The 20,351-nt window shown below is 33.5% G+C and overlaps 1 protein-coding gene across 3 annotated transcripts; it reads right to left on the bottom strand.

Moving 5' to 3' along the window:
* Positions 1-618: 618 nt before the first annotated feature.
* On the bottom strand, positions 619-20,328 carry LOC121371441 (protein transport protein Sec23A-like). 3 transcript variants are annotated; one of them, XM_041497325.1, is made up of 21 exons: positions 20,213-20,328; positions 17,377-17,604; positions 16,175-16,232; positions 15,913-15,999; positions 15,519-15,596; positions 14,776-14,934; positions 14,141-14,226; positions 13,344-13,488; positions 12,818-12,976; positions 12,213-12,328; positions 11,082-11,205; positions 10,615-10,785; positions 9,952-10,058; positions 9,139-9,292; positions 8,606-8,757; positions 8,010-8,097; positions 7,692-7,778; positions 7,096-7,251; positions 6,285-6,350; positions 4,961-4,984; positions 619-1,134 (listed from the first exon to the last, which is right to left on the bottom strand). In XM_041497325.1, exons 2-21 carry the CDS (start codon positions 17,595-17,597, stop codon positions 1,045-1,047), a joined length of 2,328 nt encoding a protein of 775 aa, XP_041353259.1. In that variant the 5' UTR covers positions 17,598-17,604; positions 20,213-20,328; the 3' UTR covers positions 619-1,044. The 3 variants fall into 3 exon arrangements, with proteins under 3 accessions (XP_041353259.1, XP_041353260.1, XP_041353261.1); XM_041497326.1 differs by lacking the exon at positions 20,213-20,328 and adding an exon at positions 20,031-20,158; XM_041497327.1 differs by lacking the exon at positions 4,961-4,984 and having other exon boundaries at positions 20,213-20,326.
* Between the last annotated feature and the right edge of the window lie 23 nt (positions 20,329-20,351).

A 20,351-nucleotide genomic window follows, 5' to 3' on the forward strand; every position in this document is an offset into this window, starting at 1 on the left:
ATCTGTTACATGGACACTGTCCAGAATAGGATAATAGGTGGTGAGACGTTGTTCTGACCATAAACCCCCTCCAAGAAATGTGTCTTAGAGCTGGTACTGTGATACAAATATAGGACTCCTTCTTATAAAAGAAACGTCCAGACAGACTCGAGACATTACCAAGTTCTTCAGAGTGCATGCTTTTTACATGGGTGAGACTAATAATGGACCCACTTCTTTCAGGCTTAAACAATATGTCAACGTTTTACCATCAAACATCATAATGTTAAGTGCAACATGATCGTCAAAATGAAAGAAAGAACATGACACCACAATAGGCAACTCATACCAGAAATAAGCAAGATACATTTTTAATGCACTTCTCCAGATGAGATCGCACAAGCCATGGCTTTGAATATACCAGTCAAATCGACTGGAGGAAGGAAAATCAAAAGGATGACAAGGGGAATTAAATGTACAATGCATCACATATTTAGCCAGGATACTACCACCAATGACGTGTTCCAGGTATGAAATTTAGTAAGGAGTGATAAAATAATTTAAAATCTGCTTATTTATATGTCTACTATCTTGTAAAGACTTTTGCAATCATTTGAATAATAAAAATAACAAAATATGGAACTATAAATAAAATTTATTTACACCAAGAAATAGGATATTTTATATGTTGTGTGTAATTTTTTTTATAAGCGAAGCATTACATTCATAGGTAGGTCCTAAAATGATAAAATTACACAACACATGCAGAAAGCAAATAGTCGATACGCAACAAATTTCTTGGGCACCGTGATTAAAACATCGGGACACAGTTTTGTGGATATCATTTTCTACTTGTTACCGATATTAATATGAAACCAGTAATAATATCTTTGTTTTAGTGTTAAATTACTCTCTGAAGTCAACTGAATGGAATAAATGTATCTTTGATTCCTCACATTCTTCTATTTCCTCCTAGAATTGTCCTTGTTAAATTGTAATTTGTGTGTTCCATTCTGAACTGTCTTTTTTTTTCTTTTTTCTTTTTTACATCAATGTCGTTACTAATCATGATGAACTGGACACTGCAAGTTTTTTCAGATGATCCATGAACACCTGAAGACTGACATCGTCTGTCAAAACTGGGGAACCAGCATCCTGAAATAACAATTACAAACCAGATGATTAAAATGCTAACTACATCAAACAGGTTCACGCAATGAACAACTAAAATGCTTCTATGTGAGATGAACGAAACGGGCTTCATTCAGTCCGGTTTACCTGCAAAGTAGAGAAAACCATGCATTCTTGTAACATACAATGCTGAAAGAAAAATCTAAAATATAAATTTAGCTAATAATACAAAAATCTATTATTTGTCTAAGGTTTAAAAAATCAATTATTTGTTAAAGGTTAAAAACATTATGTATATTTTATTCAAACCATTTTATTGCATACTTATTCAATCTTCAATTTTTCAAACCATGTGATAAATTTATCTTGTATCACACATGTGCTATCTGGACCAGAACCTTTAAATGGGGACTTCCTGGAGTTTGTGCCGTTTTGTTACTTAATTCATATTACAGGGCTAGCTCTGGGTCCACAGAAAATTTTGCCAAATTATCTATCAAACTTCAAAACCTGCGGAAACCCTGAAAATATTTCGCCAAATTAAAATAAAATTTGCCAGTTCTAAAATTCGCAGTTGGCGAATTTGGCGAGTGCCAGAGCTAGCTCTGCCATATATTAGTATTATTACATCACATTGGAAACATTACACAGGATTGCTGAATAAAGAAAAGGAGTATTGATCATAGATTTAACAAAGTGTAGCTATAACATTAAATTTTTAAAAAATGGGGGAAAAAAAATAAAAGAAGGTATGTAATAAATACAGAAGTTCAATATCAATGTTTTCACTTCCTACTTATTGCACTTGTTTATTTTGTGCAAGAACATACCACCCGATTGTAGTAATAAACATTTATTTATCATGGAGTTGGTAGTAAAAATTGCTGGCAATGGAGGAGATATTTTAAGAAAAGTAGGGGGAAAATAGGGCTTTAGCAGCCAAAAAAGTAGGGGGAAAGTAGGGAAAAGTAGGAATGTTTACCAAAAACAGTAGGTAATCTTCTAATAAACTTACCACTTGTCTTTTTATTTCAATGTTACTCATTGATTGAATTTTCTGGTTTAAAGACATCTTGAAGAGAACTTGAGACCAAATATGATCGGAGCCACTGGGTGTGCATTTTATGATCACCCCAGGCGAGTGAAAACAGCATCAACCAAAATATTGTGCATTCATTACAGCGTATTATTTCAGAATGTCCAAAATGTAATGTTTATAACAACCAAAAAGTTAGTTTTGATAATAATTCTATTCACCGATTCTCCAGTATGTATAATAAATATGTAGCCATACCAATAACCCCTGCATGTGCTGTAACCTCACCATGGTGCAGGGGTGTAACATTCTCTTTGAGAATGGCCAATACAGCACAAAATTGAAGTTTTGAGTAAGATTCAGTATCCGTAAAATTCTGTTATATTTGTGTTTTTGCACAGTTCTTTACACTGTTTTTGTTTAAGTCTTGAATTTTTATATTGATGTTGATCATCACTTTATTTATTTGCATTACCATAGTTTGACACCCAATAGCCGATGTATTTTTCGTGCTGGGGTGTCGTTAAACATTCATTCATTCATTCATTCATTCCATACCAATAAGTTTTCTGGGAACATTTGGGGGGCCAACCAGTGTATTAAAATAAAAAGTATTCAAAACATCTCGGTCAATCAGTGTTTACCAGCATGCAGCTACATTAGGAGTGCTCGATTGGGTGATCGGAATTCAGTGGGAACTATTAATAAAATCAAACCAATGAAGCAAAATTGAAACTAAAGCCCTGAGTGGTTGAAAATAGCTCCATTGTTGTTTTTAGAGCATTGCATAAATTGTGTTCAATAGTTCTGCGTTTGCATGTGCATACACGGATTTATTACCTTTTAGATAAATGTCATGTGTTTTGATTGGTCGATAGCCAATGCATACACTGTACACCGTGTCATTTGCGGGAAATAAAGAATTTGCCGGACTGTATGAAATGTCATGTGACTTTGTGGGAAATAAAGAATTTGCCGGACTGTATGAAATGTCATGTGACTTGCTTGACTGGTTGTACGAAAATACAAATTGCGGATGAGACCAACAAAATTTTCTCCAACACGCTTCACTGATTAAATTTTTTAAAAGTCTTGATTTCATTATGAATGGGAATACCACAATTCGGTAAATTTTATTTTTACTGTTTATTTGAAGATTTATTGAGCACATTTGGCCAACAAATTTGCTAGATTGTAGTTTTTAGTGTATTAAAAGCTAATACTAGAATATAGCATTGCGTAATCAGTTCAAACTTGGTCAATTATCACGAACATATTTTAATGTGACATGCTTTTTTAAAGGTTCTACAAGTTAGTACAACACAACAAATATTTTTGTTTGCTGCGGATCTTCGTTTGTTTTCCAAATAGGATAGCAGCAGGCAGCAAAGTAGACAGACAACACCATATTTCAATCTCAAGTCTCTTCAAGAGGAATCCAACCTAGATGGATCATAATTTCACAAAATATAAAAATATACTTAAACAATTTTCAATAATTATCTATGTATCTAAAAACAAAGTAGGTCTCAAATTAAAAAAAATTAAGTAGGGATAGTAGGGCAGTTTGATAAAGAAGTAGGAAAAGTAGGAGCCAAATGAAAAAGTAGGGTAAAGTAGGAAAAGGAGGCGGAAATAGGGACACTTGACAGCCTGAAGGTGTTGCCAATGAAACAAGCAGGTTGGTGAATCTACAAACCTACAGATAAAGAATGTGTAACACCACCATTATAAACTACAGCTATTTTGTGCCTGACATAATTCCGCATATGCTACACCTACCAAATAGCAGCATGGGATGTTTTAAATGTTTTTAGATGTACCAGTATGGGGCACTGGTTGGGACAGGATTAAAACACGATGGGTCAATGAAGTCCATCAACCCGTCGCATCTCAGGTGTGCCATCTACCATTAAGATACATCCTCACAAGCCAACACGACTTGAGAAATTATCTTTCAACTTTTTATTGTTTACAAATATACATTAGATATACATGTTATCACAAAACTACAAAATTTAATGTAAGTCAAAGCCAAAACAGTCCAATTTGTACTGTACTTGGCGATTTTATTATTAGTACTATTTTTATTTTCTGGATAAGACTTGTACATATTACACAAATTCCTTACCTCATTGATTTTGTCAAAAGGTTAACTTAAAAAAATAAATATGCCAAAACATTTGGGTATGGTGCTATACCCATTTTACCCTCTGGCAGAAACCCTGACATTCAATGTTTAAAATGATCAGTATGAACCTTAAATACACCAATGTTACCCAAGTACATTTGTTGGCGAGTGTATTAAATAGTAAGTTTCATTTCACTTATTACAAACATGCAATATGAATTACTTACATGGAATTAAAACCCATATGTTAAATTATTACCGTCATATTAACTGATATGGCCAAGAAAAAGTCAGGAAAGTTGTGATAGGGAATGTTAGTATAAAAGATTTGCAGGAAAGGAAATATTTTATAATTACTGTGCAGAAAGAAACCCAAAAAAACACAAGCCTCAGATGTAAATACAGTCTAAAGAAATCCAGGCAGTTTAATGCATCTGCTGGTAAATTCATCTTGGCCGTCTTCTTTTTTCCCTTGTTTTCAACATGCATGTAACTACTTCAAAAAGTACACTGGATTTGATAAGACTATATTTACAACTTCACAATTTCACTAACAACCAAACCCAATTTCTTATATATATTTTTTAATTATTAAAATTTTATTCATAGCCGGACAATATACTAAATATGACTTCAACACTTCCAAAACCAGCCTTCACCACTAATGAACTATTAAATATTACCTCTGGGCCTCCTGTACTGATAATCTGATCAGAAATATGAACAAGTTATAAAATGCTATCCTGTTATTGGACTTAACAGGTACAGGCTAGTTTATACCCCAACTTGTATATATTATACCATATATCGCTGTGTATTAGCAGACTTTTTAAGCCTCTAAATACCACACAGAGAAGAGGGGTCAGCCAATACATGGAGTCAACAAAAAATGTCTAAGAAAATACAACAAAATATTGGCGTGTAGAAAATACGATACTAACGAAAACGTGTTGGTCAATCTAGGCTTCCAAACCGCTGTGTTATTTAATCAGTATTTTTAACAGCCTCTATTAAGTCCCATACTAGTATCCATTTGATTGTTTGATACACACAATAAAAGTTCTATTTTATTTGAGAAATTAAATTAAATTAAATCAAATCAAATTCACGTGATCGGAAAGGTCATAAAGTCTTTTCATGACCGCTATTTTGTATTAGGGGATTTTTTTTTATAAACCTTCATTCTTTTTTTAGCAATCTTAAAATCTTTATTAAAAGTTTTTGTACATTGTACTTATTGTACTTTGATCGGTTCACCAAAACAAATTCCTGTGACTGACTGTTGCGATTGATCGATTGAACTACGTAAAAGATGAGTCTGCTTACACATCATACCAATCTTTTGGTACCAGATATTGAGGGGCAGACTAAAGGGTCGGCTTATCAACACAGTCGGCTTATACACAGTGATATACAGTACATGTAATGTAATGTTGAGCACATAAATCATGATGTATAATACTGAACAAAGTATATGTAGGAAAATATACACCATGTCAAATAATCTTTAAATTACTATCTGGCAAGACTTGGCTGTCATATTTGTTCATTTAATCTTCCATCCGGAATATGTTCTTCTGTAACTTTATTTTTGTAAGCTGGTAACTTTCTAAAATATAGGCAAAGCCCTGCTACCATCTGAGTTGACAATAATGGGTTTCTTTTTAAATGGTTGGCATATAAAGTCCATTAGTTAAGATTAAATAAACATTTGGCTGCAGTAACCCAATCAACTATTTAATAGACATTTTATTTTGTGTGTTTATGTATTGTTTACATGATTAATATGTGAAAATTAATGACTGATTGATTATTCCTATTTGTTTCAGTTCATCATACTGAAAAATTATATTTTTATATGAGGTCGATTTTTAAAAAGATTGCTCAGCATAATGATTAGTATTGTTTGTTAGTTATAAAAAGGGAACTAGATAGCTTCTGAACTACATCACTGTAATACATTTCACACTGGTAAAGTGAATTCCCAAAAACATATAAAATACTAACCTGACCCCATCCATACATGTTGTTGTGTGTCTGTGATGGGTTAACCTTCCATAGCAAAAATCGTGCCTTGGGGGAAAAAAAATAAAAAAATCTCATTTTATTTCAATAACACAAATGCAGTAAGATTTTTTTTCAAGATTACTTTGAAGCTATTCTAAAACAACAAAAGAAAAAAAAGAAAGAAAGAAATGTTTTATTTAACGACGCACTCAACACATTTTATTTACGGTTATATGGTGTCAGACATATGGTTAAGGACCACACAGATCTTGAGAGGAAACCCACTGTCACCACTACATGGGCTACTCTTTCCGATTAGCAGCAAGGGATCTTTTATTTGTGCTTCCCACAGGCAGGATAGCACAAACCATGGCCTTTGTTGAACCAGTTATGGATCACTGGTCGGTGCAAGTGGTTTACACCTAACAACTGAGCCTTGCAGAGCACTCACTCAGGGTTTGGATTCGGTATCTGGATTAAAAATCCCATGCCTCGACTGAGATCCGAACCCAGTACCTACCAGCCTGTAGACCGATGGCATAACGACGACGCCGGTACAACAAAATAATATTCAAAGTTTTACATACTAATATCACAAATTACTGATTATGGTCACAAGTATCAATAAAAGGAAAAAATTTACAACTTTCCACATTCTATTATTTTCATCAAAATTATTTCAAGGTACAACATTTCTCAATGGCTGTGTGAGAAATACGTTGGCCAAAAAATCCAAATGTCTTAAAAAGAAAGTGAGCTTTTGTCGCTAAAATACATGGACAGTTTTCATTTAGTGCGAAAATACACTCACCTGTGATCCTTCTGCCTCTGTAACAATGTAACGTGGCATAGGGAAACGGGTTTGCAGAATCTCTTGAGCATCATCAACAGGAGCCTGCAGCAACTGCTTGAAGTTTGCGTACTCAGGAAGGTCATCATAGCCCTGTTTCTTCCACTGGTTTATTGTCTAAAATGTTAACAAGTGAATAAACAAAAGTTAAACCAACTCTGGTGCCTTGGAATTATTACACATTTGTAACCTAAGTTTAATAATGTCAAATCATGTCATCAGTTTTGGAAACAAATAATTGAGTAGCTCCAACCTACACTGAAACATAATGGATGATTGGTATATAATATTTACTATGAAGTATACATTAGATGAACATTATAAAAACATCTAAAGTTCCATGGGTCAAACTGTAAAGAAAATATAATTCTGAATCTTATATACAACAAACTGAATGCTTTCCGTTGGTATTTTATTAACATAATTTACAACTGTTTGATCCCTTTTGGTCATGTGTTTGTCGTGGGGCATAACCAAACAATTATTCACTCCCTCCTATTTAAAAACGTTTAAGCAACCAACCAACGTTCAAGATACAGGTATCTCAGTGTACATACCTCGCCGTGATAGATGACAATCTGGAAGAATGTGTCCATCAACAGAATCCTGTCTGCCTGGATGCTACTCGTGTCAAGAAGAACCGGCTGTAATCCAAACAAATCTCTTTCAAATATATGGCAAAATACTTACAACTATGAGAATACATGTATTTCATTTATGAAACTCTCTGCATACCACTTTAATTAGTTATGTGCACCCATAGGTTCTTACTTTTTAAAAACTACTATTTAAAAAATAATAGTAATAATAATTTTAAAAAATCAATGTCACATTTGTAATGTAATGAATCTGAAGAGAAATAATTTGAAGCCTACCTCAGGTGGTCCATGAAAGGAGTATGCATACAGAATTGGCTGTATCATGATTAGTGACTGGGTAAGGTCTTCAACATTCAGCATATGTCTAAATAAGGAAAAGTGTAAACAAAATATTACACACCAACTATTCTTACTTATTACAAACAGTTTATCTTATAAAATAAATGTATCTAAATCTTTGGGGAATTCTATTTACAAGTGAAATGTTAATTTTAAAAACCAAATAATTATAATACATATGATACATACTTAACTATATTCTGAACACTTTAAAGACGTTTTAACACAATGTTTACTTTGGACAGCTAAATTCACATTACATTGCACTGAGCAATCACATAATGGAACTTTCACTTCAAAAGTTAGAAATTGATATATACACTGAAGACACTAGATATCTTTTGTATAACCTTAGAGTCAGGTAGAAAGATGAGTAAGGATGGGTCTGAAAACCAAATGAAATAGACACCTGAAGTTAGATGATGTGATCTAGAATATGGACTGACATTTGTTCATCGGGAAGGATTTTAAACTTTTGGCATTATGACACTTCCTATCAAAATTAATGTTTTTAATTTTTTCCCTCACAATACCTGTAATATGAAGTTTCATCAGGACTATTGTTGAAAACTTGCAAGAACTGTGATCGTCGAAGATGAAACATAAACTGTGGGTACAAGGAAAAGTTCTCGGAAAATCTGAAAGAATTGGGATCTTCTTTGTGGTAATCACCAAACTTCTGACACTGCAAAGAGCACAAAAAAAAGAATGTTAGACAATAAGAGTAACACCCTTCCAAATATTTCTCACAGTAATGTTCACAATAAGCAATAACACTTCCTTTGAAAAATATGCCAGTTAATGAGCTTAACTATTAAAAAAAGATATTCTTCTTTTTTGTAACTAATAAAATTAATTTAACGATATTATATTTGTAGTTGGATATTATTAGGACAATCAAACTAAAACATGTTGAATCAAATGTTTCTCCCTCCCACAATTTACAAATTCCATATTTCTTGTGGGGTTTTTTATGCACACAATCTTTCCAATTTGATGGTGGTGATAAAAAAAAAAAATGAACTAAAAGAGAGTATGTAAGCTATTTTACATATGTAAAGCTTACCAGCCTGATAAGCATCCGATCAAGCCAGCGTAAAACATCAGGCCCGTCATCCGTTTCGGCTCTGTACACCGCTATTCTGGCCATCAGCACTGCTGCAGCCTCCTGGTCAAATCCAGCCGATATGTGCTGTATGTTTGTGCTGGCATCTGCCCAGCTAGAATAAAAAAGGTTACAGATGAATTGCTTAGGTAATAGTGTGACATAATATAATTTTGAAGTTTTATCAATAGTAAACTATCTTGATAAAGTGAGTCCTGCAGTACCGTTGAAAGACTACAAAAGAAAAGAAAATCAGACCGTGTTTACAAAACTTTACCGTTTAGATGTGGGGCTTGATAGAATCTGGACACTTTAGTGTGATGGCAACACCATAAGAATTATATGGTAGTTAATCAATGAATGAATGTTTAATAACTCCAAGAACAAAAAACACCTTGTCAAAAATAAAGAATGTGGATGAATGTTCAACTGAATGATCAATTGTTTAATGACACACCAGCTTTATGTATATGGATGAATGTTTAATGTCCAAAAAAAAAAAAAAATTGTGAGAAAATTAACAATAGTATGTGTTAAATCAATTTAATAATAATGTAAAAAAAAATATTATTTAGTTAAGCCTGGAGACTTTGTTAATGTCTGGAGTCTGGACTTAAAGATAAATAAGCACAGGCCCTTGTTTAAGCACTAATACATTTTTAGCAATTATACCAACAAATAGGATATAAATTCTAAAGAATGTACATTTAAAATACAAAGCTACCAGGAACACGGAAAAGATCAACTGTACCGAATATTATTCAGTATGCTTACTTTCTTGCAACTGTGGAACATCTGACTCGTCTCTGGCCACTAGAATGTTGATACTGTGTTATAAACTGGATATACCCTCGACCACCTTGTGGGATAGGTGCATTATGCTGTCAAACAAAAACATCAGTATCTCAATATACCAGTCATTAAACATACAAAATATTTTGTCCACTTAAAAGCCCCCCGATTTCTTAACACCTCACTTCAAAAAATCTAATTAATTAGTTTTAAGTAGACTAAATTAAAAAATTGTACTGATAATATTTCTATATCACTGCACTGAATAATATTTCTGTATATGCATCACTTAAAATGACTAATTCTTAGGCAAACAAGTGTCAAAAACCACAATGTGTCCAGTATGCACGAATACTCTAGCAACTGAGCAACATATCTATAGTCCATACCATCCTCCTCCTACAAAACACTTTGTAAATAGTTTCAGTTTGGTTTGACGTAACAAGAAAAGGAAGTGTTTCGGAAATAAATTTAAAAAAATACTACACCAATATTAAAAAAACGGCTCAGAAATAAATAACTTGTAGTAAATTCCATAGTATGAAAAAGGTGTTCCCTGTAGGTAGGACTATAACAACACATGGATTCAACAAGGAGCCACCTGTTTACATGATAATCTGTGCCATAATAGAGATGGAGTGATACCTGATTGACAACTTCAAAAAAGATTCCCACTGTGCTGTTGGGATATACGCCACACAGTTTCCACTGACAAGTTCCACCAAGTCCAATCTCGGTGTCAGATACCGATTGACCTTTCATCCCAAGAGAAACACACGAACCAATGGCCCCAGACACCTTCACTTCTCTTGACGTCTAAACATAGACAAATGTAAGCGATAAAATACAATTAGAACAGTCTTGTTATAAAGCATTGTGGAATTAAAATGAATAAGATATAGCTTTTAATCCACTGTACTGTGTTACAATTATTATATTTGTCTTGATAACTCATTATTATTTTCAATTTAAACAGCATACTGTCGTTCTGAGAATTATATTACATAATAATTTTGAAAAATAATTATTGGACTTATAATAGTAATTATAATTATTATACATAGTTAACAAAGTTACATTTAGTGTCTCACAAATTAAAAACAAATTTAAACCTTGATTTCCAGAGTAGCTCCAAATCCCATCTTGAATTCTCCTTTGCTATCTTTGGAGAAAACTCTCTGGAAAGTCTGTTTAAACAGTGATGTGTTGAAAGAATCACCCATTACCATGTGACCACTGAAAACATACATTGTCACAGGAAACATATAGACACTGTAAGCATGCAGACACCACTTAGCGACTGACCACAACAAATAATATTTCAATGGATTTCTCTTAGCTATACCGTATTTTCCCTTGTATTATGCACAATTCCCCCCCCCCAAAAAAAAATACAGGTTAAAAATGGAGTGCGCATTATACATAACAATAGAATTTTTTTTATTTTAAAAATGTCCTGCGATCACCCATAAAAAATCATCGATTGGTAGTTATATGTTATTAACAGTGTTCATTACGAAACGCCAAAACACCTTTAAAAATTGCTTTTCACTTGTGATGGTTGTAATAAATGTAAAATAAATGTACAAAAGCATCCATACCTCACCAAAAAGTGCATAAAAATAGATGACACTAGTATAAAATTAGAAATCTCGCCCATTCATGTTAGACACGAGAACCAAATGTAATATGCTATATTTTTGTTTTTATTTATTTATTAGTCATTTGCTGTGTAAGGATATATACTTTTGTCTTGATTTACGCATGTGTGACATGTAAGTATGTAAGTACTAGCCTACGTTTTGTGTGATATGTAGGTCTATATACACAAGTACCTAACTTAAGTTTTGTTTCTTGAATATACCGCTGCTTTCGCTTTTAGTTAATTTTGGTGACAGGTGGAAAATGGTACATCTTGCATTCACCATCAATTTTGTGGTTTAAAAAAACGGTGCACATTATATTGTAGTTCATGATTGTTTTTCTTGGAATAAACGTTCAAAGTGGGGAGTGCGCATAATACATGGGAAAATATGATAGTAATAAAAGGTGTATGTGGTTACATCAGATTATTAAAATTTAAGTTAAAAAAAAAAATTCAATCAAAACTAAAAATAGTATCTCCTATTTCAGTTTACAGACCATAAACAGTAAATTCCACATGCATTACCTTTGGGTTTTTTTACAAGCATAATTACAAATATTTTAAAACTCACATAGTATGCTACAGCTAATGAACTTACCCTGTATGTTTTGGGCAGAATTTCATTTCATACAGGCCAGTTTGATCCAGACAACAGCTGAACACATCAATAACATGGCCGTTTGCAGCTGTTCGGTTAGACAGTGACTCGTAGAACTGGGAGGAAAAAAGAAAAAGAAAGTGACTATTTTAAACTATGACTGAGCAGGCTCACCATAAACCAATATCTCACATTAAATAAACAAAAGTCTTTCAGTTCATATTGAAGGAATTCATTTGTCATTAACTTTCAGAAACAATTAATGTTTTTTTATTGCTGTAATGTCATTAAGAATGCAATTAACAGGTGAGAAATAAAATTATAGCTACGAGTGTCAGTTGATACCGAAGCCGAATTGGTTTATCATAACATTAACACTATACATCAACTACCAGATATATAAACCAATCAGTGATGAACAGTCCAACAAATATCACAAGGATATCAACCTGTAAAAATACTAACATTCAGTTGAGAAGTTGTTTATTTTTTAATTCTACACCCGACGAACATTTATTAAATAGAGGGTGAAAAATCGCCAGCTACCACCTATTAAAGACATCCCTGCTATTACATATTAACAGAACACAGACAACACAGAATACCTTCATAGCTTTCTTCATGTATTTGCAATTGTCTTTTTCAATGTCATGGTGAGAACGGATTGGATGTTTCAGCTCATCTCCAACAACCATACCGGGGCCCTGTGTACACGGTCCACCGACAAACAACATGATCCTTGATCCAGTGTTAGGGAATGTGCACTGCAATCAACACAACATCACAGTAAAATCAATAATGAATACAAATATTTTTGGTCACAGACTTCAATCTAACCTATACAGAAATGTTGGAAATACCTTTATTGGAAGTGTACTAAATTTTAAAAATGTATCAACATAGAAACATAATTCCACAAGAAAACATACATTGAAAATATGAAACAAAATGGAATGCGAATTGATCAGTTTTAAAATGTATAACATCTGAATGTTTTTTATTTATAAATGCAGCTTCTTGTTGGGGTAATCTGTACATGATAAAAGCTGTAACAGTTAGTTCATGCTTGTAAAATAAATCTTGAATTTTGTTTTGTTTTTAAACAAGATAAATATATCAAATGCTATCAACCTCCAATAATCCAACAGCAATGGACAGGGCAACTCCAGTGGATCGGAGAGGACGCTTGCCCTGAGCTACAGGCCAAGGATCACGTTGAAGCTCTCCCAGTAGATCAGTGAGATTCATGTCACATTTGTGTACTGGCTGTAAAAATCTGGAAATTCACAAAAAAATCATCAGACATATTAAGTTTGCTTAGCTTCAACCTTTCGGCCAAATAATCGAGAAAAAGTTTTATGATCAAGTAATCAATTAAAAGTTACCTTCCAGCTTTATTGTCCTTGGTGCACTACCGAATAAGTTTTTATTAGTGTTATGTTTAATATATATTTTCCCATTATCCAACAGCTGTTAACAAACATGATAACCAAACTTACCAGTACTGAACAGTATTTATAATTGGATGCAAATCAAACATGATTTTAAAATTAATTTTGCTGAGTGGGGAGTAATATTTGCCTCTAAAATTTTAATCTGGAAGCAAATATCAGAAATGGAGGACCAGTTCTAAAAGTTAATTGAATAGTGTAACTTTTAAACAGCAATGCAGAAGTTATGATTTATATTATCTTATCTGAAAATATGGAATTCTGGACATCTCCGGAATACTGTAAAATTAAGATCAACAGCAGAAATTGCTTTGCGAAATTATTAAAAAGCATATTGTGACATTTTGATCCAACAAAAGTATCAGTAAAATTGGTCTCATGTAAGAAAAGAAGAAATCACTGTACAAATTAAAAACAGATTTGTGCATGTCTAGTTCACTTAGAACCCCTATGTAAATGGATTTTCTGAACTAATACCTGTTCATTGGTAGCTGCTGTGCTTGTTGTGGATTTTGTTGTCGCGTTTGTTGTGGATGTCCTCCCCGTCCAATTCCCAACATCTCCTACAAAACAACAATTCCACAATCAGTTCCAGTTTTTGTCACAAAATAAAGTCTTAGTTAACATTAGAAAATAACAAAAAAATTCTGTAATAATAATGCATCTGTTATTAATGTTAAGGAAATAAGTAAATATTTTCTAAACAAGCATCCTTAGATTAATGCTAAAGAAATATAATATGTCCCCTACTCATCTTAACCGATTTTCACATCTATATTCAAGGGCCGTAACTGTGAAAATTGGGTAAATACCCATTAAAGTGAAACATGATTTGTAACTTTACATGATAAAGCTATACACAATTATTTCAGCTCAGTATCTTGAGATATTGCGAAACAGGTCCAGAAAACTATATATGGGACTGACTTTAGGAGAAAAACCTACAGTCCCCTTCAGTTGGACTGGTAGGGGACTAATTATCTATGAATGTAACTTTGGTTTGTAAGCATATACACTAGCAACAGATGAATAACAAATGATACAATTTGTCAAAATATATTAAAATATATCTCATTATAAAAAACAAGTAGCACAATGATTTTACCACTTACTTGTATCTGCTTGGCGTTGAGGTCCTTGGTTCCTCTGAAGACGTAACTCTTGGAGACACCCTCACTGCCTAACTCATGAACCTGTACCATCTTGCCAAAAGTTATCAAACCAATCAATGCATTTGGAGGAAGTAAACTTAACGACATCTGCAGGGACTCCTGAAACATAATGCACAAAGTTAATAAAAATCTCCTGTACGGTTAGTACATAACATGTTGTTAAAATATCAAAACAAAATCATTCTGTCGGACTTAAAACAATTAATCTTTTTATATCAAGTCCTATAGACAAAGATATGAAACCTGCTGTCGCCACTTCATGGGCTACTCATTTCGATTAGCAGCAAGGGATCTTTTATATGCACCATCCAATAGACAGGATAGCACATACCACGGCCTTTGATGTACCAGTCGTGGTGCACTGGCTGGATCCCAAACCGACCACACACCAAGCAAGTGCTTTACCATCACGCTACGTCTCGACCCCCGGCTATAGGATGTCAAACATTTGGTAATTCTGACATACAGTCTTAGAGAAGAATCCTGCTACATTTATCCATTAGTAGCAAGCGATATTTTATATGCACCAGGATAACACATATTACAGCCTTTGACATACCAGTCATGGTGTACTGGTTGGAACAAAAAATAGCCCACCGGCCTACTGACAGGGATCAATCTCTGACAGACAAAGCAACAAACAAGCACTTTAACACTAGACTACATCCTGCCCCACAACTCACCTTCAAGGCTTGAAGGTCTTCTTCTTCCATGCATGTGTCCAGAACTATCAGATATATGGGAGGGTGACAAGTTGCTCTCTACAACAAACCAAAATAATTCATTGTTGATGATAAGTAAAATTAATATTCTAATGCTGTATTCAGAAATTAATTATTTACCTATATTAACCAATGGAAATTACTTTAATTTTTAAAAATAAAAAACATTTCAATTCATGCTTTCAGTTTAAAATAAATAACAAAACCTACCACTTTTATTTCTATTTATTTTAGTATACAATATAAAGCCATGTGAGTTGATGAATATCAAAAATAAGGAAAAGCGTAACCATATAAAGTTGTAAGTGCCAAAAAAAATGTTGTGGTCATTGCCAAACTGCAATGCTACACTTACTGTAATTGTATACTCAATTGTTGAGAATTGAGGGATAATCTCGGCAGGCTGGTGCGCTTCTGATATTGAGGAATACTGCTGTGGAAACTGAAAAACAGGGGATAATTTTTCAATCAGTCAAGCATAATTTGATCATGTGACCAAAACCCAAGCAATAAAGTTCAATAAACTATAATAAAAATCACATTCAAAGACGTTACTTATCTGAAAATGTCAGGATTTTTTTCCTACTGGTTTTCGAGGTATAAAATAAAATACTCACCTGGTTTCTTTGGTAACAGAAGTTACAAGTCCACAACTTAGCTCTGTAGTCAATTTGGCTGGGAAAATAAGAAAGAAAAAGTGAGGAATTAGTATATTAATTTCTGATAAGACACATATTAAACCACCACCATTTATTTATTTCCATTAACAACTATGTCAGGACAGATAAATATGTAAACAGGGGTTCTGTGAATGAAAAAAACCCTAAAAACAAATATGTATGTCATGATGTAACAATTATCTATAAATCATTAAGCAGTAGAGAAAATTTTGATTAGCGACATTGCTATCGATCTTATACAGTATTTAACAAGAGTAAAATCAAGGGGATTTGTAGTTCTCCTAAATGACGCTATCACAAGAAATTTCAAACAATGTGTATTCATTATTTTAATGCAAGGTGATCAATTTGTCACGCAGTCTCTCCTAGAACATTTCAGGCAAGTGTGGTGGAGGCAATCTGATTAAAATTAGCTCCACTATTACATGTGGATCTAACACCAGCCAGTTGGAGCTCATGTCCACCAATCAAAACCTTACTTGCAGAATCCTGCCAGTGATTTAAAAATAATTTGAAAACATTCCGAATTATCCTGAGGGTATACGATACGTTTCATGTGAATTACGAATGCCTTATTTAGACCAGTAGAACTAACTTTAATCGGATTGCTAACAACACTGCGAAGTCCCCAATGTCCAGGTAACATTTCGTCTGTAAATAATAATTTAAATACTGACCAATCACATTTCGCCTTTTATAACGTTATTTGGGAGCATACAAATTCTAAAAATATCGTGCGAGTCTATTTTAGTGGCCGCAGTACAGCGAACCATACCAATACGTACAGGGTGGGTTATCAGTCTTTAATTTTACATTACAAATTATTTATTTATTTATAAAAAAAACTAAATCAGTCTTCAGTTTTACATTACAAATTATTTATTTTATAAAATAAAACATGTTTTAAGGCATTGGTAATTCACACGAAACATGTCGTATACCCTCAGGATAATTCGGAATGTTTTCAAATTATTTTTAAATCACCGACAGGATTCTGCAAGTAAGGTTTTGATTGGTGGACATGAGCTCCAACTGGCTGGTGTTAGATCCACATGTAATAGTGGAGCTAATTTTAATTAAGATTGTGGTGGAGGTGAGCCACACACACACACGGACTCCCACTGTACAACATGACTCACCAAAAAGGATTCAGAATAGCTCTGCATGAAGGTCTTGTACACAAAACTGGATCATACTGAATCGATGGTAGATCTGATCTCTCTTTGAGTGGTGTGAATAAAGCTCCGAGAGGAACTACCATCCTTGTAGCCTCCAGTCTACTCGATGGCCATACATTCCAGCTGAATCGTACCCCATCTCGATCCTCATTTTGCTGGATGAATTCTTGGTATGTTGCCATGACTTGGCTAAAAGTAATAAAAATATAACATTTATATAAAAGTTCACAAGCTAAATAAAAAATTCTGCTAAACATGCCTATTATGTAAGGTACTTAAATATTTATTATTTTACATACTACATTAAAATTTACAATCATTCACAAACATTTTTCATCTGCAACCCTCAAAATAAGCTGTAATCAACATAACAGATTAAAACTGAAGGTTGTGGGATTTCTCAGTCATAACTGTTTTAAAATTTCAACTACCGGGTAGAAGGACTGTAGCTTGTACTAATGCTGTGTTTGGGTGTGCTTGGAAGTTGATATTTCCACGTTGTAAAATCATAATTACAACTTGTTTTTATCTGGTTCCCTCAAAATAGTCAGTAATGTATCTCACAAATTTAGCCATTTTCACTAACAATAAAACAAGAATAATAAAAAAACTTTTAAAAATAACTTTACCTCCTGTTAAAGTTTATAATATTTTGCCGACACAAATGTTTGTAAATTAAGAATTACGTCATTTATCCAATATAAATAGGGTAAAAAAGTATTAAAACAGTATCCCACCATTTCTGCACCGATCGATTGTCTTTGATGAAACATTAATACATAAGGCTGCAGAAAGTACTCGCCCACTCACCAAATGATGGTAAAAGTTCCGACGGACAAGTTAAAAAATGTAACTACCTGTTCGACGGTCAATCTGTCTTTTGGATTTCATTTGACACATGATGTTGATCACTTACCAAGTGTTCATAATAATGTTTTGTCAATATATCTATATCTATCATTTGAAGTGAAGACACTGTATATTATTATTAGTGTTAATAATTAATATATTGTTCTATAGACCAGTGGACTAGTAGAAATTCTGGCAGGCTACTACATTTTAGTTGGTTCTGGTCCTGCAGGCTAGTAAAATATTTTCCATTTCTGCACACCTGTATATATGCTTTATTTTTATTCATCAAAAAGGAATTGGTAATTTCAAGAAATTTTAGCACCATAAAAAATATGATAAATGTAATTAGAAACATGTTGTTTTGTTTGGGTATTATTTGATATAGTAAACTCAGTTATCCAAGAAAACCATGCATTGTGATCAATAACTATGATTAACAAAGTATGGGTCAAAATGCAAAGAGGTAACCAATACAAGACTTGGACCCATATTTCCAATGTTATCTTAGTTCTACGATATTGTAAAACTGTAGCAGCTAGACTACTGTAAGTGTTATTCTGATGATTTTACAATATCATAGATCTAAGACAGTTTTGAAAATATCTGTAGTGCCCACAGGGAACGCTTTTTTTCATGCTACAAGTTATTTATTTCTGAGCTGATTGTTTTCTCAATTGGACACAAAAACAGGGGGAAAAAAAAAGTCACTTCCAAAACACTTCTACCTTTTTCTTACCTGAATCAAAAGTGAAATTATTTACAAAACACATTTCTGTAGAATGATGGGACAGAATATAGCCTGATCTTTAGTTAGTGGGGTATAATTTTAGTTTTACCCTTTTTAAATTTATAGAAAGGTTTCCAACTGTTCCAGCATCTACATTAACATAACCATAAATGATGGAATAGTCGGAAGTCTTGCCTATATATATTTGAGTAATTTCTTGAATTCCACCCGTAGCCCTCTTTGAATCCATGACGTTTTCCGCCCCAAGGCAGTTCGCCCCATGTACCAGTTTGCCCCCAACTGTTTGTCAGTTCGTCCCCAACTCCAAATTATTTGTTACTTTTAAACAATTATTATATTGTTTCTTTAGAGGCATGTTAAAGTGTGTGTGTGCGTATGTGCATGTCTTTCCATGATTTGGACGGATCACGAGTCAATCCGGGCACCGATGATACAATCAGCAGTTTAAAGGGACACACCCTAGTTACGGCTAGTTGTTAACCATTACGGCATTGTTTTTCACTATTAAACCCATTTTTTCACAAATAAAATTGCACTTTACTTACCATTTATTATTTAGAATATACATTTCCATTCACCTGAAGTGTTTTTTGGTAATCCTGGTTTTCGTAATACCACAAAATGCATTTTTCGTATTTCATAAAATGGCACGGGCCTCTGAGAAAAAAAACGTCGAGCAGACAAGGTCTAATGGTATTTATCGATATAAAACCTGCTTTTTCACTCCATTTTTATTCATCATTCACAAACATCAACATGAGGGCGAAACAACCCTGTGTAGAGGGCGAAACGACAGAGGGTGAAATGACACGGGGCGATCAGGAATAAGGGCGAAACGACCTGATACCGTCAAAATGTGGGGGACACACTTTTTTTATTTACACTTTTACACTATTATAAAGCAAATATAAAGCAAAATATACGCCAGTGTTAGGGTAATTTTAGGTATAGGGTTAGTCTTTAGAGCCTTTGTTTTTGGGGGGTATGGGTCGAACTCTTTCTTTTTACATGATACCTGAATAACAATACTTTCGATCTGTCAAACTGTCGCCGTCAGCTGCTGGTCCGCTTACTCCGCAACAACAAAGTTGATAAACCTACACGTTAAATCTCGCTTATTTGTAACTGAAAAGAACAGGGAATACCTTTACCACTCACTAATAAAATAGTTATATTCATTGAGTTACATTATTTTACCTTATAATACAACCTACACGTTTCTCAAATGATCAAAGATGACGTTGTTATTTTTACACCTCCAAAATCAACTGACAAGCCAAAGCGTATGGCGATTGCCACGTAACTCCCACAATGCACTTGGGACATTAATTGTAGG

The sequence above is a fragment of the Gigantopelta aegis genome, chromosome 4 (assembly GCF_016097555.1).
Source record: "Gigantopelta aegis isolate Gae_Host chromosome 4, Gae_host_genome, whole genome shotgun sequence".
NCBI lineage: Eukaryota > Metazoa > Mollusca > Gastropoda > Neomphalida > Peltospiridae > Gigantopelta > Gigantopelta aegis.